Below are 25,172 nucleotides of genomic sequence, written 5' to 3'. Positions count from 1 at the left end.
ACTAGTCGTAGTAGCTAATACCTCGTCAAAAGCCGTATTTGGAGATGATAAGAACGTGTCTTCGGCTCCCACCTCCACCTCCTTCTCCCCTGCCTTCATAGCTTCCTCTTCAACTACCCCATCTTGATCCTTTGCCATGTCTTTCTCACTTCGCATGCCCGCTTTTTCCTTCTTCTCCCCTGATTCCTTTATGACTTGCTGAACCATAACCAACTCTTCTTCAGCTGGCTTATCCCCCGTTTCCACCATTCTGAGTATCAACCTGGCCATTGTTTGTAGCTGTGTAGTAGAAATCAATATGATTAAAATAAGTAGTATAATTTCCGCATATATATATATAAATTATGTTGAATAAAATACAGTATTTATATACCCTATCATCACCACTCATTGTCCTTCGAGTAGTTTTTCCAAAATACTTAGTGATATCAACATGCGTCGATACCCCTCTTACACGACCTGGATGCTCTTCTTTGCCGATTGCCCTAGCAAGAATGTCATCACGTCTTCCAGGATTCCATTTTTCTTTCTGTAGCTCCTTCTCACAGATCCTCTACATACACAAAAAACCATATGCAACTAAATTTTATTTAAACTCACAATTATATAACCGACCACTAGTGGTAGGAGTGACATATTTATTCAAACTTACAATTTTCTCTTTGATGGCCTTATCATATGAAGTTTCTAACTTTCCATTCTTATTGATGAAATTAAGAAGACTTTCTTTGATATCCCTTATACTAAGGCACCAGGCCCTGATGGGTACTCAAGAAAGTTCTATAAGGATGCCTGGGAAATCATAGGTAATGAGGTAAGTCAGGCTGTCAAAAATTTCTTTGATACTGGGCGGATTCTAAGTCAAATAAATAGTACCAACATTACTCTCATTCCTAAATGTGATAGGCCCACCTTTGTTAAACAATTCAGACCTATTGCATGCTGCAATGTCATCTATAAAGTCATTTCTAAATCGCTTTGTAACAGACTAGCAAAAATACTGTCTGACCTAATCAGCAAGAATCAAGGGGCATTTATAAAGGGGAGATATATCCTTAAAAATGTCCTAATTTGTCAGGATATTGTGAAGCAATATAACAGGAAGTCTATTGTTCCTAAATGTCTTTTTAAAATCGACCTTCAAAAGGCCTATGATACTGTTGAATGGAACTTTATTGAACAAATGATGACCAGAATGGGTTTCCCTGAATCTTTCATTAACAAGGTCATGGTGTGTGTTAGATCAGTGACTTTTTATCTATGCTTGAATGGAACCAAGTTTGGTTATTTTAAAGGTCAAAGTGGTTTAAGACAGGGGGATCCAATCTCTCCTCTGCTGTTCACCCTATGTATGGAGTACTTGACAAGGACCATTAACTATGCTACTCAGAATTGGCCATTCCAATATCATTCTCAATGTAGCCAAATGAAGCTGAACCATCTTATGTTTGCTGATGCTCTATTAATGTTCTGCAAGTGGAATGCTAACTCGATCACTCTACTCATGAGGGCATTTTCTACTTTTTCCAAAGCCACTGGCCTGAGTATGAATGCTGGGAAGTCTGAGGTTTACTTCAATGGGATGGCAGAGGATCTTAAAACTGATATTAAAGATGTGACTGGTTTTCAGGAAGGTTCTATGCCTTTCAAATATTTGGGTGTACCAGTTAAACCCACCAGATTAACGAAACTAGAATGCACTTCTATGGTTGAAAAAATTGTGAAGAGAATTAGGGCTTTGGGGGCAAAAAAGCTTTCTTATGCTGGGAGACTCACCTTGGTTAATGCAGTGGTAAACACTCTGTATTGTTATTGGGCAGCTATTTTTATTCTCCCTAAGTCAGTGATTAATAGAGTTGAAGGGATTTGCAGGAACTTTCTTTAGGGTGGCACCCCAGATTATCACAGAACACCTTCTATTGCATGGAAGACAGTTACTCTACCTAAAAAAAAGAAGGGGGATTGGGGATTAAAAAGGCTGAAATATGGAACTTAGCTACTGTGGCAAAGCTTGCTGACTGGATTTATTGCAAAGCAGATAGACTCTAGGTTCAATGGGTTCACTAAACTCATTTGAAGGGGCGGGATTGGCATGATTATCTCCCTCCGTCTGATGCTAGTTTGACCTAGAAAAACATCTGCAAGGTGAAAGAGAGAATTAAGCATGGATACAACAACGGTGTATGGATTATTAATTAAAAAGGATACAGCATAAGACAGGGATATGTTTGGCTCAGAGATCATCAACCTAGGGTGAACTGGTATCATTAAATCTGGGATAGTTGGGTGATTCCTAAGCACTCAATGATCACATGGATGGGTATGAATGGAGGACTGAACACTAAAGCTAAACTTTTCAGGTTTTGATGTTGTGATAATGAGCTTTGTTGGATCTGTGGTTCAGAAACGGAAACATAAGAACATTTATTCTTCTCATGTGATTATAGCAAGAAGGTGACTCGATTAATTGCTGAATGGAGTAAGCTGCCCATACCTGAAGTGAATGCCATTCAGCGAGTCAATCGACTCAAAGGATGAAGATTGAAGAAGAGGATACATATGGTCATACTCAATGCTTGTTGGTATGCCATCTAGAACAAACGGAATAAGTGCCGGATTGATGGAGTGCTGATTCGGCCTGAAACCTTAATTAAAATGATTAAGGATGAGGTAAGGAATCGACTCAAGTAGAAAATTCAGCTCCCGATTACAGTGAGAGATCGAAGATGGTCGGAAAATGTAATGGACTGAGTCTGAGGTGAAGATCTGAGATGAATGAGGATAAAAAGAAGAAGAGATTGAAGTAGATGAAGAGTTCATCTGCTTTTGATGGTGATAACTTCAAGGTGTCGATAATGTTATGTTTTTGAAATGATCCGGTTTTTTTTCCGGATATACTTTTTTGTTGTGTACTTGTTGCAATTATCCTGCATTCTTAATATAATCACTCACATTTAACCAAAAACAAACATTCCATTCTTAGGAGTGTGACCGACCACCCAAGCGTCGTGACGATTGACAGTTCCAAGCTTCTTCTTAATCAATCTATAACCACCTCTAGAGCCATGAAAGACGCTCTCTTTCTTTGAAATGGTCTCTTGCTTCTGCTTACTCATAGTCATCATAAAATGAATTGTATCGAGTAACGTAAGCATATTTCATTACTTGTTAAGTGATTACTAATAAAGTGATCCCAATGAGTCGCAGATAAATTACCTTAAACTTGTCAGACTGCCTATAAGCAATAAAGTTATACCAATCTTGCTGGCTGACATACCAATACTTCTTCGTTGGTGGTCTCTTGTTTATCTCCCCGGTCTTCTTGTTGAACAAGTGGTTTAGAGCAACCTTTAACTTCCATGCTCTGAAGGATTACCCTATCTTTTTTTATAGGTAACCATTATGTTCTTGGGGGATAGTGTAAGCTGCCTGCATATATGGTGACCTTATTTGGTTAGTTTCGGCTAATAGTGTTGTAGTGTCCTCCACAATGAGTGCGTTTACATAATAAATCTTGTAAAAGGAATATCAGGGATTATATTATTTATTTGTCAGCTGGTCATCGTTAATTGGTAATGATTGGCTGACTAGAGTTTGACATCACTGTCGTGTGACGGCGGTGATCAGCTGGTCCCTTTAGGTCACACCTATAGGATGATGCCCAAATTGGATCAATTAATTATTTGTATGAGATACGATATAATTAATTACTTGTATTAATTGACTTTTAATAAGTCGTGTGAATGTATTATTTGATGACGGGTTATGAACTCGGGCCAAGAGGATTTATTATTTAATTATGTGATAATTAATTAATAAATATAAATTAGAATTTATTAATTAATTGTTAATTAATTAAATTTATACGATATATGTATAAGTTTTGAAGTAAAGATAATTAGCTATTTTAATTTACAAGAGGTTGTAAAATTAGCTAAATGGGGTAGTATTGACACAATATATGTTGATAAAATGGTCTCATGATTACTTAATAGTTAAGTAATCATTCGTGGTTAATTTGTATTATTTAACTGTTAAATAATTAAATTATTATTTAATTATGTAAGATAATTAAATATAAGACTTATAAGCATTTGTGGGACAAATATCGAAAATCGAAATGGACCAAAATATTACATGCGGGTTGACACTTGTATAAGATAAGTGTTATTACATGTGGCATAACCCACTAAGAAATGTTTAACTCATTTCTTTATATTTTGTTCTCTATAAATACCCCACTATTTACACTCATTAGATGATGATTTTGGAGACCAAAAAAATCCTCAAAATAGACCCTTGGTCGTGCCATATTGAAGAGAAAAAGAGAAAGAAAAAAAAACCTTATTTTCTTTATATTTTCTCATAAAAAACTTGATCAAATTATTGATCATCATCAAAAATAATTCACAAAACTATAATATGCATAAACTAATATTATTAGTTTATGGGTGCAGGATGGGGACTCAAATAGTGCCTTCTTTCATGGATTGCTTAAGCAGAGAAAACATGGGAATAGAGTATTCAGGATTGAGGACACAGCTGGAAGAGTTTGTGATACTTCTGATCAGGTCCAAGAGGCATTTCTAGAATACTATAAAGGATTACTTGGATCTAGTCAGGCTATTGGAAGGATTCGCAGGAGAATAATAGGGCAGGGACCTAAATGCAGTCCTGAGGACTGTGCTGTTCTGATGAGGCCTGTCAGTGGGAAGGAAGTTAAGGATGCACTCTTCAGCATTCCTGATATTAAATCTCCTGGCCCTGATGGGTACACAAGTAAGTTTTTTAAGGATGCCTGGGGAGAAGTTGTGGGGGGGGGGGGGAGTGATTGGAGCAGTTCAGGATTTCTTTTTACAGAAAAGATTGCTCAGACAAATCAATGCCACAACTCTTACCTTGATTCCAAAATGTGAGAGACCTCAGAATGTCACTCAATTCAGGCCTATAGCATGCTGCAATGTTGTATACAAGGTTATCTCTAAAATTTTGTGTACTAGGCTTGCAGCAGTGCTTCCTCATATAGTAGACCAGAATCAGGGAGCATTTATTCAGAACAGGAGCATTCAGGAGAACATACTTATTTGTAAGGATCTCATTAGACTCTATGAGAGACCTAATGCTTCAGCTAGATGTCTATTTAAAATTGACCTGCAGAAGGCATATGACACTGTGGAGTGGCAGTTTGTGGAGGAGTTAATGAGGATGTTGAAGTTTCCAGCTGATTTCCAAAGCATGGTTATGCAGTGCATTACCACTGCATCTTTCTCATTATCTCTCAATGGGGAAATGTTTGGTTATTTTAAGGGACATAGAGGGTTAAGACAGGGTGACCCATTATCTCCTCTAATCTTTACCTTGTGTATGGAATATTTAACCAGAACTTTGAAGTATGCTGCAGCTAAGTATGAATTCCATTTTCACCCTATGTGCAAAAATCAGAGGTTAAATTGTCTTATGTTTGCTGATGATGTCCTGTTGTTCAGTAAAGGTGACACTAAGTCCATGATGCTCTTGTTACAGTCCTTTTCTACCTTCTCAAAAGCTTCTGGCTTAAAAGTTAGTCCTGCTAAATCTAATGCCTACTTTAGAGGAGTACCTGAGCATATTAAGACTGATATTTTGAGGATATCAGGGTTTACTGAGGGAGCTCTTCCATTTAGGTACTTGGGAATGCCAATTCAAACTACCAGACTGAAGATTTCAGACTGTGCTTGTCTCATTGAGAAAATATGTGGGAGGATTCACAGTTATGGAGCTAGGAAGTTCTCATATGCAGGGAGGTTGGTATTGGTCAAATCAGTCCTGAATACTTTGCATTCCTACTGGGCTTCGATGTTTATTTTACCTAAGGGCATCATAAGAAGTATAGAAGCTATTTGTAGGAATTACTTGTGGGATAATGGCACAGAATATAGGAGGGCTCCTCTGGTAGCATGGCAAAAAGTCTGTTTGCCAAAAGAAGAAGGAGGATTAGGTCTGAAGAATCAAGAAGTCTGGAATAAGGCTATGGTAGGGAGGTTGGTGAACTGGATTGCAGAGAACAGGGATTCCATATGGGTACAGTGGGTACAATGGAATCATATCAGAGGAAGAGATTGGTTTGAGTACACTCCCTCAACTAATTCTAGCTGGGTATGGAGAAGGATTTGCAAGGTTAAGCAGGAAATTGCCCATGGTTTTGTGGATGGAGTATGGGGAGTCCAACCAGCTGGGTATACACCTAATGGCTATTATGAATGGCTCAGGACTACCAGACCACCTGTCTGCTGGAATAAGGTGATCTGGACTAAATGGGCTCTGCCAAAGCACCAGTTCATGGGATGGTTAGTGGCTCATGAGGCTCTTAATACTGTGGATAAACTGATCAGCTATGGGATGGATGTTGATGATGGTTGCCTGTTATGTGGACAGACGAATGAATCCTTAACTCATCTGTACTTTGCCTGTCAGTACAGTAGGAGAGTTTTGATGTTTCTGCAGCAGCATACGGGATGCAGCTTCCCTTTGGTGATTGATCTTGACTGGTGGTCTAGTAGGGGAGGTACTAACGTCCAGAGAGGGGTGCAGATTGCACTCTTCTTGGGGGCAATCTACTCTATTTGGTATCAACGAAATAAGTGCAGACTTGATGCAGTCCTAGTGCACCCAAATCAGATTGCTTTCCAGGTTATAGAAGGTGTGAGAAACAGAACTAGGGGACGAGAGAAGGAGATTAAGAATGCTAATGATGTAAATTGGTTATGTCATAGACACCTTATGTAACTAGGGGTTTGCATTACATGTAAATCCTACATTTTTGATATATATATTACTCACATTTTACCAAAAAAATAAAAAAACTAATATTATTAGTGTAATAATATTACATAGTATACAAGGTTATCCTACTAATTATCTAGTTAGTAATTATTAGGATTTTTGGGTTTAATCTTGGGTGCATCCAAAGGAGATTACCTAAGTTGGTAATTTGGTTTTTGGAGGATCATCCACCATCTATTAGCTCAAGAACAACATCAAGGAAGGAGTCCTTGAGTTGTGCCCTTTATATTTCCATCATCAATGTAAGGAAAAATCTCTTAAATGGTTTTTACACCATTTTTGTTATTTTTATTTGCATGCATGTAGATTTAGACCATTACATCAAATTAATTAGTAATTTTGATTTCATAAGATGAGTATAAAATGGTCTAAATGACTAACAAATAGCACATATCGAATACTAAGATAATTTCATCTCACTGCATTTATTATAGTATATACATACCTTTATTCTCCCCCATAGTTTTTCCTCCTGGTCTTTACTCAACTAATCGATACGCGGTAAACCGAGAGGCACATACTCTCTTACACAATAACCAATCCAACTCGTGAATTTTGAAGCAAAGATACCATCTGGCAGCCCCGTTAATTTATCCTATTCAAGTTTATTAGGTATCCCTCTCTCTATTGTTTCTAGGGAAACCCTATGGCTCCTTCGCCCAGTATATGATTCCAAATTATTCTCATCACCTGAATCTTCTTCGTTTGACTTTTTCCCATCATTTCTTTTTCGCTTTCCACCCATATCTAAACCAGAAATAAACAAACTACTAACTTTAAGCATTAAGTCGACATAGCAGGAGTATCGTCTCAAATAAATGATCACACAGTATACCAAAAAATATAGGTGTTGTTTAACACACAATATACTTAAAATAATAGGTGTTGTTTAACACACAATAAACCTAAGATAATTAGGGGATAATATCATAACTAAAAAAGAAAATAAAGACATTAAGTTAATGAGACGAAGGAGTAGGGTTTATTATTACTTCTTCAAAGAGGAGAAGTCGGCCGTGGTATGGCGATGACGGAGGAGACGATAGAGGCAATGGGGATGGCGATGGCGACGACGACTGCGAAGAAGACGGCGATGGAGAATAGTAGTGGTTCTAGGGAAACTCAGTGTTCGAGGGTTTTTAGTGAGCGAGGAGAAGGTTTGCATGTGTGTTGGTTGAAGAATTATTTAATTGAAACTAATAAACATGGGTTAAGCGAAACCGTATTCTGTTTTTTGCAATATGACCACAGCTGACTATAAACCCGTAATTGTTTCATTATAATACATCAGTTGGTACCTAACCGTTGTCATTTATCTTTTATCATGTCAAGTTTTTCCCGCAAAAAAAAAGCATCTTCTATATTTAGTAATCTGTATTAAGTTAGTACAAACTTCTTTTCTCAATTAGGCAACTGGGATAGCAAGTGGAGGAAAATGGAAATTCACGACTAAATTATACACAACCCAATGTAATTAATGCATATATTAAAAACTTCTTTCCTCAATTAGTTTCTTAAATACAACCCAATGAGTAATTAATAAAGATACATTAATAAAATGACCCAAAATACACTACGTCATGGATAATATCTCTTCCCATTAATGATGGTGTAGAAGTCGATTTCAACTCTGTTCTTTTCCTCCAAATCCAACATCACTTTCGATGACCTAAACCATCATTGACGCCAACTGAATGATACATACCAATCGCATCTGGGTAATATATACACCACCATCAAATCCTCAGAAGAACGAACTTCGAAAGCCGTTGAATTCTCATTGGTACCTTCAAGAATTATATGTTTAGGGGGGAACTTAATAAAATGGAAAGGACATTGTTCCTTTAACCTTTCTCGTATCGCATCCATTTTCTTTTCGCTTTCAATATAGCTCGGTTGACGACGCAATTTCCTTAATCTTTTATTTTCTGCTTCTTCTGACAACTTACGATCCGTCTGCACCCATCGACTCACAATATTTGTACCTTGGTTAATGACCGTAATTTTGGAACAAAATTAAAATTATAGAAGCACCCACCAATAATGCAGTGTTGATTCAAAACCACCAATAATGTAACGTTGATTCAATAAAAAAAATAACTGAACAGTCCGTGCATTGGTCAAATAAAGAATAATGAGAAATATTAGCCACGGCTTAAAAAATACCGTATGGTCAAACAATTAATTATTTTTTAATATATTGAGTCGTATGGTCATATCTTACATGTATTTATTTTTTTAATATATTGAGTCGTATGGTCAAACAATTAATAAACGGTGCACGTTGAAGTTAGAACGTCACGATTGACAACGGTTGTAGGTGAACCGTTGTTAATGAACAAATTTACAACGGTTGTAGTTGTAGGTGAACCGTTGTTAATGAACCAATTGACAACGGTTACAGGTGAACCGTTGTTGATGAACCAATTGACAACGGTTGCAGGTGAACCGTTGTTGATGAGTATTATGTAGCAGCAATCTTTATCTTGATGATTACTGACTGTTCTGTGGAGTTAAAAAAAATGGAAGCAAATCAAACAAGCATAACTCAACACTTTCAAAATGACCATTTCATTTAATTTTACACTAAATACATTACAACATTTATCAGAAATCAAAAGATGCATAATAAGCCGAAACAACCCCGGTTAAGAGTAAAAAGCGCTTCTTAACCTGCCACCGATTATGCCACTCTGGTATACCGCTAACTTCCGGGTCATTTGCTTCATATTTTGCAATAACAGATTGAATATATGCAAGGGCATGACTTGCATGTGGAGATAAGGTTGGAAGAGTACTACCCAACATATCTCTGGCTGCAGCCAAGTTGCGAGTAATAGGCCGACGAGGGTATGAAGATGATGATGATGATGAGGCTTGGTTGACAAGCCGGACTGCTTCACGCCTCTTAATCCAATAATTCCGTTGATTTTCAAGGGATGCTTTGATTAATGGGTGTTGATCGGCGGGAAGCCCGGCGAGAACCTTCCCATCATCTGCAATCGTTTGTGTAAGCCATTCTTCGTTGTTGACAAAATTAGGGTTCATTGCCATATTGTTTCAAATTTGTGTAATGGGGATGAAATATTAAGAATTGATTAATGAATGTTAGTAAAGGATGCTTTAACATTTATAATTTTTTTCAAAACCGTTGGTGTAACACCCCTAATTTCCGTAATATAATTCTATAATTTTATTTTCCAATATTTTATATTTTATTTTTCGGGAAAATATCCGTTTGTTGTCTTTTGGGCTCGTTGGGCTCGAAAAATGATGAAGACCCGCTCCTTCCTTGGGTCTCACGTGATTTTGGTGTAGATGGGTGAGTTTTGGGCCTAAACCTAGAATAAACCCATGACCTTCTCTATAAATATAAGGGGAAACCAAACCCTTGCTCTTCTTTTCTCATAATTCTCAAAACCCTAAACCTAAATTCTCTCCTCCTCTCTCCCTCCTTGTGCCACGCGCCCCTTCCTAGGGTTTCGTGCCGTTCTTCCTTTCTTCCTCCTTCCTTCATCATCTTTCGTGCTTAGATCGGTCCTACTTCTTGGATTTATCTATCTTCTTCGTAAGTTTTATGTTTCGCGTCGTTTTTATATATAGTTTTTATAGTTTATATATATATATATATATATATATATATATATATATTAGTATATTTATTAGATTCGTTATCTTTGGCACGTGGACGATTCAATAAAGGCGTGGAGACTGCACCTGGAGAAGACGTTTATATCGTTGAAGACGATCTCTAGGGTTTTATTTGCTTAATAAGGTAACTAGTTGTTTTCCTTTAATTGTGTTTATGCCAATTGATGTAACTAATATGATTTAATGATTATTTTGCATGATTGGTACATGTTTGATTATTTGTTATCATGATTAAATATGTTTTCGCATGTTCGTATATATTTTAATGTATTAATTATATGTCGTATGTTGGTTATGTGTTTATTATGGGTGTCATGAGCGTAATTAGGGTTTACGAATAAACCCTAGTGGCGGCATGATAAGCGGCCAAGGGTTCTCTTCAAAGTTATAGCTAAGGCTAGTATAACCTTGATGATGATTCAATTGTTATAGCTGAAGTTAGTACAACTTTGGGTAGTTACTCTAGTTATGGCTAAAGCTAATATAACATTGAAGTACGAGATAAGGTTATAGTTGGAACTAACGTACCCTGAGATTTATGGCTCAATTTTATGGTTGGAACTAGTATAAGTTTGTGTTTCGTGTCAAGGTTATAGTTGAGGTAAGTGTAACTTCAAGTCGTATATGTTGAAGTTATGGTAGAGGTTACTATAGCCTTGCATCTAGAGTTTATGTTATGGTTAAGGTTACTATAACATTGAATGGTTAATGTTAAAGTTATAGCTAAAGTTACTATAACATTGGTTGCTTATACGTGTTTCATATGTTGTATTGTGTTCAACGTGTGATGTCCTTGTGTTTGCATATATCTTTGGTTACTCTTGTTCACATGATAAGTATGATGGTCAGTTATACTATCTTATGAGTTGAGTCATGATGTTGTTCACGCATGTTAGTACAGTCAGTTATACTGTGCATTTGTTTTGTTGGCTGGTGTATAGATGACGATAGTATCAGTTTTATACTATCGGAATGAGCCAAGGCTACCCTTTGGGGATTTGTTATGGTCTATGTTCGGGATTGGTCAGAGGCAGTTCGTTAATCGCTCTGGTCCCCGTGTGTCGTTCGGTGTACAGTAATTGCACCGAGAAGGCTGGCCAGGTCTTAGGCATATAGGCAGTGGTTATACGCTATACATAGTGTGGATGCAGTTCGTTAATCGGTCCACTGTGGGTGCAGTTCGTTAATCGGCCCATACCATTGAATGGAGGCAGTTCGTTAATCGCTCCATTAGTTAGAGGCAGTTCGTTAATCGCTCTAACGGCGTTCATTCTATACATTGTGCTGGTGGTCTGGATTGGTCACATGTTTTTGGGGTAATGTTGGTTCATACGTGGTCACGATATGGTTTACATTGGCACGTGTCGTCACATGTTTTCCTTTGGAGTCGTCCTCATATCATAAGATTGTCCTAGTATGTTATCGTTTAATGGCATGTTATGTCGGATTTTCATGAGTATAGATGGTCTCACATGTTTACTAATTTTGCATTTCAATTGTTAATGATTGTTTGTTATATTCAATTGTTGTAAACATGACTGGGAGAGCATCTAGTTACTCCCGACTGATTGTCGACCCCCATTCTCAGGTTGTTCAGATGTTTGCTGTTTGGATGATGCTTACTTGGGGAATGTGTGAAGCGAGCTTAATAATAAGATAGGAGTTTGCTTTTATGTTCTAAGAACGTTTGAATAATGTATTAGTTTGGTTTTGGATTTAGTAGCGAACCGGATTGGTCAGGTGTTTCCGCCATTTTAACCCTTTTATCAGCATCGTACTCTGATATTCACTTTATATAAGTTTTTCCTTTGTTTTATAATCCGGGTTGTTACAGTTGGTATCAGAGCGAACACGCTACCAACTCTCGCTTAGTTGATGACTAAAATAAATGACTTAGTTAATGAGTGAGAGTAAATGGGGTTGAAACCAATAGGATTGGCTGGTTTTCTTGTGTTTGTAAAGTGTATGAGTAGTTGTTTGGAGTGGTACTTAGGTTCTACCACTTATAATGAGATTTCGTTCTTGCAGATGGTGCGCAACGGAAATGGTGAATCTGATGCAGAGCGCATCAGGAGACTTGAGGCCGCTTTGGCATCTATGGCCGAAGGTTTCACCAATCACCTCAACAACAACAACAACAACCATCCGCAACCGACAGTTTTTGATCGCTTTGCTCGTCACCGTCCTCCTACTTATGATGGTGCGAATGATCCTACTGCTTTGGAGGCATGGATTCGAGAGATCGAGAAGTTGTTCCTCGCTGCTGGATGTCCTGAGGATCAGATGGTGGATATCGCCACCTATTATCTGAAGGACGAGGCCGACAACTGGTGGGCTCTCGCTAGAGCTGGTCTGGAAGTTCAACCAGGATATGGTTGGGCTGTCTTCTCTGAAGCGCTGAAGAAAAGGTTTTATCCTGAAGAGATGCGCTGGCAGAAGGAGCAGGAGTTCCTTCGTCTACAGCAAGGTTCCATGACCGTTGAGGAGTACACCAACAAGTTCGTGAAGTTGTCACGTTTCGTTACTTCTGTTGTTATGGACGAGGTTTCGAGGACTCGTCGCTATGAGAAGAATCTAGCTCCTAAAGTCCGGACTGCCATGTCTGGTATTCCTTCAACTTCTTTCCAGCAGGCTTACGATCGTGCTCTTAGTATCTATGATTCAGTTCTTGCTACTGAGGCTGAGGAAAGTGCAAAGATTAAGTTCGTGAAGAGGCCTTACGTTGCTCCAAGTGCTTCCCAGAAGAAGCAGAAGTTCCAGGCTCGTCCGTATGCTCCCCGTGATCAGGATCAGTCCCGAAAGAACATCTGGTGTTTTTGTTGCGGGAAGGCGTACGACCCGGGTACCACCCGAGTACCACTTGTGTTACTGGTGCTCCGCTTACATGTTATACCTGCAAGGCTCCGGGACACAAGTCTGTTGATTGTCCTCAGAAAGCAAAGACGAAAGCGCCAAAGGTTGATACTCCGAAGACTGGACGAGTGTTCGTGATGAGTCGTGCTGAAGCAGATGCTAACCCAGATGTGGTTACGGGTACCTTTCTCGTTCATTCTTTATCTGCTTTTGTTCTTTTTGATACGGGTGCATCGATGTCTTTCGTATCCGAATCCTTTTTCGTCCGTGTCGGACTCTCTTTGTCTTCATCCATTCATACCTCTATATCCCTTCCTACGGGAGAGATTGTTTCTTGCTCCGTTCTTTTCAAGGACGTACCTGTCAGTATTGCAGGGGCGATCCTTCCTGCCGATCTCGTCCAATTCAAACTCGGAGAGCTTGATGTGATTTTGGGTATGGATTGGTTATCTCGCTATGACGCTAGGTTCCTATGTCGTGATCAGAAGATCGTGCTTAAGAGTTCCATAGGTTCGAGAGTTTCTTATCAGGGTGTTAGGGTTACACCTACGGTCAAGTGGGTTTCTGCTTTGAAGATGGTTAACATGGGTAGAAAGGGTCATCAGATCTATCTGTGCAGTGTTCATGGTGTTTCAGTTGAGCCTAGGCTAGAGGATATCCCTGTGGTTATGGAGTTTCCCGATGTCTTTCCTGAGGATCTACCTGGTATTCCTCCTGAGCGAGACGTGGAGTTCTCGATTGAGTTGTTGCCTGGAACTGGTCCTATTTCGAAAGCTCCTTATCGTATGGCACCAGCTGAGTTACAGGAATTCAAGAAGCAACTTGAGGAGATGATCGATAAGGGTTTTATCCGACCGAGTGCTTCGTCGTGGGGTGCTCCTGTTTTGTTCGTCAAGAAGAAAGATGGTAGTATGCGGTTGTGCATTGACTATCGTGAGCTGAACAAGGTTACTATCAAGAATAAGTATCCTTTGTCGAGAATCGAGCATTTGTTTGATCAGCTCCGTGGTGCGAGTGTGTTCTCGAAGATCGATCTGAGATCTGGTTACCATCAGATTCCAGTTAAGAATGAGGATATTCCTAAGACTGCCTTTCATTCGAGGTATGGCCACTATGAGTTCGTGGTGATGCCGTTTGGTTTGACGAATGCATCTGCCGTTTTCATGGATCAGATGAACCGCACTTTCAACGAGTATTTGGATAAGTGTGTCGTGGTGTTCATAGACGACATACTGATTTACTCGAGAGATGAGGCTGAACACGAGAATCACCTTCGTGTTATCTTGGAGATTCTACGTAAACAGAAGTGGTATGCTAAGTTCTCGAAGTGCGAGTTTTGGTTAAAGGAAGTTACCTTCTTGGGTCATGTGATATCTGGCGATGGAGTTATGGTTGATCCGTCGAAGATCCAAGCTGTGGACAATTGGGAAAGTCCAAAGAATGTGAACGAGGTTCGGAGTTTCCTTGGACTAGCTGGGTATTATCGTCGGTTTGTACATGATTTCTCTAAGATTGCAAGACCGATGACTGAGTTAATTAAGAAGGAATCCAAGTTCATTTAGACAGAAGCTTGTGAAGCTGCCTTCCAGGAGTTGAAGAAGAGGTTGACTACCGCTCCTGTGTTGACTCTACCAGAAGAGGGTGTTGAGTTCGATGTTTTCTGCGATGCGTCAAAGTTTGGGTTGGGTTGTGTCTTGATGCAGAAGGGTAAAGTGGTGGCTTATGCTTCCCGTCAGCTGAAAGTTCACGAGATGAACTATCCGACTCATGATCTTGAGTTAGCAGCAGTGGTGTTTGCACTTAAGCTGTGGCGACACTACTTGTATGAAGTCTCTTGCAACTTTTATACGGATCATAAGAGCTTGAAGTATATCTTTACTCAGAGAGATCTTAACATGAGGCAGAGACGTTGGTTAGAGCTGCTTAACGACTACAAGATTGAGCTGCAGTATCATGAGGGTAAGGCAAACGTGGTTGTTGATGCCTTGAGTCGCAAGGTGTGTCATGCTATGAGACCGGTGTTGGTGTTACCTGACGACTTGAGTCGAGAGTTCCAGAAGATGAGCCTTGAGGTAGTTCTTCCTGGTACTTTGGATTTGAGTGCAATGGTTGCTGAACCCGAGATCCTTCATGAGATCCGAGTTAAGCAAAGAGAGGATGAATACTTAGAAGGAGTTCGAGTCGCTATAAGCGAAGGACGTGCCAAAGACTTCAACGTTGGACCTGATGATGGTCTACGATTCCATGGTCGTTGGTGTGTGCCTAGCTGTGAGGTCTTAAAATGTAAGATTCTCAAAGAGGCTCATAGTACTCCCTATTCGGTTCATCCCGGTGGTGATAAGATGTATAAGGATCTGAAGCTAAAGTTTTGGTGGCCGGGTATGAAGAAAGAGATCGCCGAGTTTGTGAGTCGTTGATTGGTTTGTCAGAAGGTCAAGTTCGAACATCAGAGACCTGGTGGTCTACTGCAACCTTTGGAGATTCCCACATGGAAATGGGATTCGATTTCGATGGACTTCGTTATGGGTTTGCCGAGGTCGCCGTGAGGAATGAATGCGATTTGGGTCGTGGTTGATCGTTTGACTAAGGTCGCGCATTTCATTCCAATGAAGGAGACTTGGAGTCTCGAGGAACTAGCGAACGCTTATCAACGAGAGATCATTCGTCTTCATGGGGTTCCTAAGGATATCATCTCTGACCGTGATCCGAGGTTTTGTTCTCAGTTTTGGAAAAAGCTTCAGTTGGCTTTGGGCAGTGAGCTTAAGATGAGTACGGCTTTTCATGCTGCAACTGATGGTCAGACTGAGCGTACGATTCAGACGCTTGAGGATATGTTGCGAGCTTGTGCTTTGGAGTTTCAAGTTAGTTGGGAGAAGAGTTTACCGCTAGTGGAGTTCTCCTACAACAACAGTTACCAAGCTAGTATTCAGATGGCTCCGTTTGAGGCACTTTATGGAAGGAAGTGTCGTAGTCCTTTGTGTTGGGACGATTCTAGTGAGGCAGTCATTCTTGGCTCAGAGTTGGTTCAAGAATCAATTGAGCAAGTGAGGTTGATCCGCGAGAAGCTTAAGGCAGCCCAGGATCGATAGAAGACGTATGCAGATTTGCGGCGTAGGCCGATTGAGTTTGAGGTTGGCGATAAGGTTTTTCATAAAGTTTCTCCGATGAAAGGTGTTAAGAGATTTGGGCTTAAGGGCAAGCTTAGTCCTAAGTACATTGGACCGTATGAGGTGCTCGAGAGAGTTGGCGAGGTAGCCTATAGGTTGGTTTTACCTCCGAATCTGTCGAAGGTTCACGACGTGTTCCATGTGTCGCAGTTGCGTCATTATCGCAGTGATCCTTCTCATGTTCTACAGGCTGATGTTATCGAGGTTGAGCCTAACCTGACTTATGAGGAACGTCCTGTTCGCATTTTGGAACGTCAGGAGAAGAGGTTAAGGAATAACGTTGTACCTTTTGTTCGGGTTCTGTGGAGGGGTCAGAAGTTTGAGCAAGAGACTTGGGAAACCGAAGCGTCTATGCGAGAGAAGCATCCACATCTTTTCGAGTGAGGTAGTTCTCTTATCAAGTCGAGGACGAAACTTCTTATTAGGGGGTTGGATTGTAATACCCCTAATTTCCGTAATATATTTCTATAATTTTATTTTCCCATATTTTATATTTTATTTTTCGGGAAAATATCCGTTTGTTGTCTTTTGGGCTCGAAAAACGATGAAGACCCGCTCCTTCCTTGGGTCTCACGTGATTTTGGTGTAGATGGGTGAGTTTTGGGCCTAAACCTAGAACAAACCCATGCGCTTCTCTATAAATATAAGGGGAAACCAAACCCTTGCTCTTGTTTTCTCATAATTCTCAAAACCCTAAACCTAAATTCTCTCCTCCTCTCTTCCTCCTTGTGCCGCGTGCCCCTTCCTAGGGTTTCGTGCCGTTCTTCCTTTCTTCCTCCTTCCTTCATCATCTTTCGTGCTTAGATCGGTCATACTTCTTGGATTTATCTATCTTCTTCGTAAGTTTTATATTTCGCGTAGTTTTTATATATAGTTTTTATAGTTTATATATATATATATATATATATATATATATATATATATATATATATATATATATATATTAGTATATTTATTAGATTCGTTATCTTTGACACGTGGATGATTCAATAAAGGCGTGGAGACTGCACCTGGAGAAGACGTTTATATCGTTGAAGACGATCTCTAGGGTTTTATATGCTTAATAAGGTAACTAGTTGTTTTCCTTTAATTGTGTTTATGCCAATTGATGTAACTAATATGATTTAATGATTGTTTTGCATGATTGGTACATGTTTGATTATTTGTTATCATGATTAAATATATTTTCGCATGTTCGTATATATTTTAATGTATTAATTATATACTAGTATAGATCCCGCGCAAATGCGCGGTTTTTTAGATAGGGATATTAGAGAATGTAACAATTATACTATTGGTATTTAATATTTTGTTTTATACAAAATGTGTCAAGTCATTCTCTCATATATATAATATTACATAACAAAATTTTTGAAATTTACAGTTTATAAAATTATAGTGAATTTATCTTCTTTAATTAAAATATTATAATTTATATTTTCAAAGAAAATATTATTATTTGATTAAAAGGTTATTTGATGAAATGATAATAATTTAAAGAAAGAAGTATTTTTGTTTTCTTATTTAGCTTGATACCTTTTGGGAGGAAAACTTTGGAGAATTTTATTCTCTTAGTATATAGGAGAATTCATTCCAAATTTTATACCTTCAAATTTTTATATTTCACCTAATTGTATTTTAATATGAGAATATAAAAACGTAGTATGTCATGAATTTTTTTTAACATAAAGTTAATGATTTTATTTTATAACTTTGCTTAAATTATCTTAATGAGTTTTTTTCCACGTAGCTAATAATATTATTTTATTGTTTTATATAGTTTAAGTATGCATTAAGTCATTTTCGAAGAAAAATTAATGATTTTGTATTTTATAATTTTCTATTCCTTTTATTTTATTTTGATTAAAACATTATATAATTATAATTTAGAATTTAATAAAAAAAGTCATGCTTTAAGAGAAAGATTATAGCTTAATGGGAAAATTTTATTTCTTTCCTTATATAAGTAGGTGGAGTTTGGAGGGAAAACTTTTGAGAATTTTTATTCTCTTAGTAGTAGGGGGATTTTTGTGATGAAGCTAATTATATCAGTTTAATATTTTGTTTTATACAAAATGTGTCAAGTCATTCTCTCATATATATAATAATACATAACAAAAATTTTGAAATTTACAGTTTAAAATTATAGTGAATTTATCTTCTTTAATTAAAATATTATAATTTATAGTAATAAGCTAGCTCACTTAGTAGCTCATGCTACGCCATGGACCATAGGTATAAGATTTTGGATGGATAGTTTGCCGCAACCATTTGTGAATGCTGCAGATCAGGATTTGATTAATATATGATAAACCGCTTTGGTTTATTTCAAAAAAAAAATATTATAATTTATGTTTTCAAAGAAAATATTATTATTTGATTAAAAGGTTATATTTTGATGAAATGATAATAATTTAAAGAAAGAAGTATTTTTATTTTCTTATTTAGCTTGATACCTTTTGGGAGGAAAACTTTGGAGAATTTTATTCTCTTAGTATATAGGAGGATTCATTCCAAATTTTATACCTTCAAATTTTTATTTTTCACCTAATTGTATTTTAATATGAGAAAAAAAACGTAGTATGTCATGAATTTTTTTTAACATAAAGTTAATGATTTTATTTTATAACTTTGCTTAAATTATCTTAATGAGTTTTTTTCACGTAGCTAATAATATTATTTTATTGTTTTATATAGTTTAAGTATGCATTAAGTCATTTTCGAAGAAAAATTAATGATTTTGTATTTTATAATTTTATATTCCTTTTATTTTATTTTGATTAAAACATTATATAATAATAATTTAGAATTTAATAAAAAAAATCATGCTTTAAGAAAAAGATTATAGCTTAATGGGAAAATTTTATTTCTTTCCTTATATAAGTAGGTGGAGTTTGGAGGGAAAACATTTGAGAATTTTTATTCTCTTAGTAGTAGGGGGGATCGTATGTTGGTTATGTGTTTATTATGGGTGTCATGAGCGTAATAAGGGTTTACGAATAAACCCTAGTGGCGGCATGATAAGCGGCCAAGGGTGCTCTTCAAAGTTATAGCTAAGGCTAGTATAACCTTGATGATGATTCAAGTGTTATAGCTGAAGTTAGTACAACTTTGGGTAGTTACTCTAGTTATGGCTGAAGCTACTATAACATTGAAGTACGAGATAAGGTTATAGTTGGAACTAACGTACCCTGAGATTTATGGCTCAAGGTTATGGTTGGAACTAGTATAACTTTGTGTTTCGTGTCAAGGTTATAGTTGAGGTAAGTGTAACTTCAAGTCGTATATGTTGAAGTTATGGTAGAGGTTACTATAACCTCGCATCTAGAGTTTATGTTATGGTTAAGGTTACTATAACATTGAATGGTTAATGTTAAAGTTATAGCTAAAGTTACTATAACATTGGTTGCTTATACTTGTTTCATATGTTGTATTGTGTTCAACGTGTGATGTCCTTGTGTTTGCATATATCTTTGGTTACTCTTGTTCACATGATAAGTATGATGGTCAGTTATTCTATCTTATTAGTTGAGTCGTGATGTTGTTCACGCATGTTAGTACAGTCAGTTATACTGTGCATTTGTTTTGTTGGTTGGTGTATAGATGATGATAGTATCAGTTTTATACTATCGGAATGAGCCAAGACTACCCTTCGGGGATTTGTTATGGTCTATGTTCGTGATTGGTCAGAGGTAGTTCGTTAATCGCTCTGGTCCCCGTGTGTCGTTCGGTGTACAGTTATTGCACCGAGAGGTCTGGCCAGTTCTTGGGCATATAGGCAGTGGTTATACGCTATACATAGTGTGGATGCAGTTCGTTAATCGGTCCACTGTGGGTGCAGTTCGTTAATCGGCATATACCATTGAATGAAGGCAGTTCGTTAATCACTCTAACGGCGTTCATTCTATACATTGTGCTGGTGGTCTGGATTGGTCACATGTTTTTGGGGTTATGTTGGTTCATACGTTGTCACGATATGGTTTACGTTGGCACGTGTCGTCACATGTTTTCCTTTGGAGTCGTCATCATATCATAAGATTGTCCTAGTATGTTATCGTTTAATGGCATGTTATGTCGAATTTTCATGAGTATAGATGGTCTCACATGTTTACTAATTTTGCATTTCAATTGTTAATGATTGTTGTTTATATTCAATTGTTGTAAACATGACTGGGTGAGCATCTAGTTACTCCCGACTGATTGTCGACCCCCATTCTCAGGTTGTTCAGATGTTTGCTGTTTGGATGATGCTTGCTTGGGGAATGTGTGAAGCGAGCTTAATAATAAGATAGGAGTTTGCTTTTATGTTCTAAGAACCTTTGAATAATGTATTAGTTTGGTTTTGGATTTAGTAGCGAACCGGATTGGTCAGGTGTTTCCGCCACTTTGACCCTTTTATCAGTATCGTACTCTGATATTCACTTTATATAAGTTTTTCCTTTGCTTTATAATCCGGGTTGTTACAGTTGGTAATTAATTTAATGTAAAAGTTGACTTATTAACAAATATTTTAAACCTACGTAACTTGCAATAAATAATTAGAAAATAAAATACACTACCACATATATATTCAAGAAAAACACATACATAACAAGAAATTAAAAGACGCGCGGTTTTAACAACATTAATTAGAATAATTATAATAATTAATCAACATAATCATCTTGTAATTCCCCTGTGATTGAGATAAATATTGGGAATTCAATATGTGGATTATGAGGAGGCACTTGTTCCGCCTCTCATGGACGAGGCACAGTGCCAATAAAGTGCCGATATGTTCTTAATAGATTAATGTCATAATTGGTTACAATCCTTAAATATTGCGCTTGTAACACATCATCCGTATAATAATTTTTCTTCCCAGCATCATGATCCTCGTATCTTGCCTGGATTTTTCTCGCTTGACGAAAAGATTTCACCTTCTTCCCAAAACCTTCAAACTCGATCATTGCGTAACCAAGAAAACCATGAACTTTAGTCCATGCTGGGTGGACCTTTTTAAGGTTCGTATAACCACCTTGACGAAGCATATCTGTCATTCAAGTAAAACTTCTCGAAAAAGCCTTACGATTGTCATCATATTTGATTGGAAGGTCATGTATAATTCAAGTAATAGGATGGAAATAATGGGTATTTGATTGTGATTCGGCGGGTGTAGAAGATGACGACGACATGGTGATCGAAGTATAATATTTTTAATTAAATTAAAGGCTATTATTAATTGGACTTTGAATTGGTGAATTTGGTTAATTGATCACATTATAAGTGATATTTATAGGAAAATATGTATGCATGTGTGAATATAATAATGGACGGATAGTAATAATGGTCAAACAAAACAATGCATGCAACGGTTCATTATTTATCATACATGCATAGGTTGAATATTAAACATTGGAAAAAGTATATAACGATTATTTTTAACCCGTAAATAATAAATGACAACGGGTACATAGGAACCGTTCTTTCATAATAGAAAATGAAAACGGTTACAAGAAACCTGTAGCTATAACATAACAATGGGTACCAAAAACCGTTGCTGGTGTTAATTTAGTAAGGTTTTCGAAACGCCGTTTTCTTAAACTGGTAACGGTTGTCTAACAACCGTTGATAAGGGTGATTATACAACAAGTTTTTGGAAACCGTTAAACGTTTTTGATAATGGTTTGTTAAACAACCGTTGTCAAATTATAATAAGAACGGTTTTCGACGGTAACCGTTATTCTTATTAGCGCGGTCTAGGTTTCCGCCAATATTTTGAAAACGGTAATCTAAGTGTCGTTATTAAATGCATTAAACCGTTGTGATACGGTCCTTATTGATCGTCAGATTTGGCGTAGTGTTGGTATAGTTTAGTGATGTGACCATAATTAGAGCATATTTAGTCCCCGAATTAGCCTTGTTCCCATGCTTTTTAGTGCATATTTGGGTCATTTATTGTCTTTAGTTCTTTGTTTTGCATATTCTTTGAGGTTTTGATCCCTTGGTAGGAAAGGAGTGCAAACCTTGCATTTTCATGGCAAAATGAGGCTAAATTGATTGAATTCAATGACCAAGCATCAAGGAGAGACAAGATTAGAAGGCCTTTGTACATACTATAGTAAATGGGCAATGATGTGAAAAGATCCTTGCATCCCCGAGGAAATCCTCAAGGACTTTATGAAGAAAAAGGAAGAAAAGAAGAGGGAACAAGACTGCCTGACAATCCGTGCGGATTGCCTTGAATCCGCCCGTCCACCACGCCACAATCCGAGCGGCTTCTCCAGAAGACGCCCGGGCAAAAGCTCCCAAAAACGCCCGTCTTCCTCCACAAGACGCCCGGGCAGAAGCTGCCAAATCCGCCCGTCCCGTGCTAAAGACGCCCGGATTCCCAGACAGTCCCATTTCGTCTTCTTCAAGCTTCAAGGAAGGATGCACATCTTTTTCTAGAGACCGGAGTCTCCCTAGAGACCGGAGTCTCCCAAAAGAGACCGTCGTTTCCTCAACAAGGGACTTAATCGTCATTTAAGCCCTTAGTTAACCCTAATTCATGTACCTAATCCCCACTATAAATACCCCATTAGTCTAATTTGAAGAGCATGTTCTTCTTAGCAATCTTTAGTGTAGTTAATATCAATCAAATCTCTCTTTAATCTTGTAATCAACATTTAATCAAGTTTTAATACAAGTTTTATTTCCTTAATCTCTCTCTTGTTCATCCTTTATTTTAGGTAATTGAAGATTATTTGGGTTATTATTGGGAGATTGACAACCTCTCAATCAAGCATCAAGTACTTCTTTTATTCTTTGCTTTATTATTGGAATCATTAGTAGGTATAATCCTCTTAATCCCTTTTTAATTATTGTTAATCACTTTCATTTATTCATCATGTTTCACTTTGTTGGTATGATTGACAACCTTGCTAGTATGTTCAACATGATAATGAGTGAGTAGTTTCCTTAGCTAGGGTTAATGGGTAATTAGGGGAAACCAACATGGGGAATGATTCATGCTTAAATTAATATGCTTTCATAGTTTATTTGCTTGCTTGTTGTGATCTCAACTTATGCACATGTTATGTTTGATGAAATGTGAGCCTATGAATCCTTGCATTTTTTACCCATCACCTATCTTTTCAATGAGACTTGTAAGACATAAACCAACTCGAGTCTCATTAGACCATGCATATTGTTGAGTAGGGAAGATTAAGTCGACTTGTAGGTGTTGTACAATCTAATCGATTCGGCTCCGGGACCCAAACTTTCCTAGGATTGTAAGATATAAACCAACTCGATCCATCACAATAATAATTGCTTGCTTATAACTTGAGAATATGTTTGTATGATCAATTCCCATGAATCCCCTATGGCCCCATGACACCCTAGTGCCTTTTATAAATTTTTTACATCCCTTTTAATTCATCTTGCTTGTTTACTTTCATTGCTATTTAGTTTAGTGATCTTCTACTTCAAACCCCAATTGTGACACCCTTAAGACACCGCTAGTTGCAATAGAAATCTTATCTCAATTCCTGTCCCTTGGGATCCGACCTTTACTTGCCTCTTTACTAATTGTAGAGTTGTTTGTGAAGTTATAAATTGTGTTTTGGTCTAGGTGCTCCTAACGACAAGTACTGAAAAACTAAAAACCCCACGAGGGAATCACACCGACCAAAAATGGCGCCGTTGCCGGGGACGGTGTTAACTTGATTTAGATTTTCTTACATTGTTATTAGTTGTGTCTTTCTTTGCCTTGGGGAAGTAAAACTCTTCAAGGTTTGTTCTAATTGTTTTCGAGTTGTTTGATATTTTGCATGTCTAGAAGGTCACAAGGTGACTTGTTACCCTTTGATCACGAAATTGAAAGGACTTTGACAACCAATAGAAGACTTGCTAGGAGAACTTTGAGAGGTATTGGTAAGGTTGTAGATATTCAACCAAATACTATTGAGTTCATCAACCCTTTTGCAAGAGAAGGTGAGAAGAACCCAATACAAAATCCAACACAAAATCAACCCACAATGCCTAAGTTTTCATCACATTCCGTACCCACCGAGGAGAACCTACCCAATGGTACTCCCACACCACAACATCTAACCGGAAATTTTATTGCCAAGTCCGCATTTATCCAATTAGTCGAAAGAAGCCAATTTGGGGGGATGCCAAGTGAAGGCCCTCACTCTCATATGGAGACTTTTTGTGACTATTGTGATGCGATTTCTCAAACCGGTGTAGCTCAAGACCAAATTCGATGGGTCTTATTTCCTTTTTCTCTAATTGGCACCGCGAAACAATGGTTAAAAGGCCTTGATAAGGCTACTCTCGGAATTGATTCTTGGAAGAAGTTGGCTCTAGCTTTCTACAAAAAGTTCTATCCACCGGAAAAGACTAACATGCTGAGAGCTCAAATTACGGGCTTTAAGCAAAGGGATGAAGAATCTTTGTATGAAGTTTGGGAGCGATTCAAGGGAATTTGTCGCTCATGTCCTCACCATGGACTTAGCGAGTGGTTCTTGGTACAACAATTTTGGAACGGTCTTTATGAAGAATCAAGGAACATTCTCAACATGGGATCAAATGGAATGTTCACCGAAGTTGATGACAATCAAACTTGGAACAAAATTGAGGAAATGGCAGTCCATAACTCACAATATAGTAGACCTCGCAAGGCTACTAGAGGAGGAAAGCATGAAGTGGACT

General features: G+C 37.7%; 1 protein-coding gene and 1 non-coding gene across 2 annotated transcripts; one reads left to right on the top strand and one right to left on the bottom strand.

Annotated features, from left to right (window-relative positions):
- Positions 1 to 809: 809 nt before the first annotated feature.
- On the top strand, positions 810 to 6,765 carry LOC141620099 (uncharacterized). The gene is made up of 4 exons (XM_074437057.1): positions 810 to 814; positions 988 to 1,792; positions 4,458 to 4,912; positions 5,001 to 6,765. The coding sequence occupies exons 1-4, from the start codon at positions 810 to 812 to the stop codon at positions 6,763 to 6,765; spliced, it is 3,030 nt and encodes a 1,009-aa protein (XP_074293158.1).
- Positions 6,766 to 24,865: 18,100 nt separating this feature from the next.
- LOC141624346 (small nucleolar RNA R71) lies at positions 24,866 to 24,972 on the bottom strand. The gene has a single exon (XR_012534153.1). It is a non-coding gene; the product is annotated as a small nucleolar RNA R71 (small nucleolar RNA).
- Positions 24,973 to 25,172: the final 200 nt, after the last annotated feature.

The sequence above is a fragment of the Silene latifolia genome, chromosome X (assembly GCF_048544455.1).
Source record: "Silene latifolia isolate original U9 population chromosome X, ASM4854445v1, whole genome shotgun sequence".
NCBI classification, from domain to species: Eukaryota; Viridiplantae; Streptophyta; class Magnoliopsida; order Caryophyllales; family Caryophyllaceae; genus Silene; species Silene latifolia.
Note: the sequence above shows the minus strand (reverse complement) of the source record. Positions and strands in the feature narration are given on the sequence as shown.

Bases quoted from the DNA above. Each gene is read 5' to 3' on its own strand.
- LOC141620099 (XM_074437057.1), top strand. The intron at 1,793-4,457 runs GTAAACACTCTG...TTATGGGTGCAG, and splicing joins TCACCTTGGTTAATGCAGTG to GATGGGGACTCAAATAGTGC. The intron at 4,913-5,000 runs GTGAGAGACCTC...TTTGTGTACTAG, and splicing joins TCTTACCTTGATTCCAAAAT to GCTTGCAGCAGTGCTTCCTC.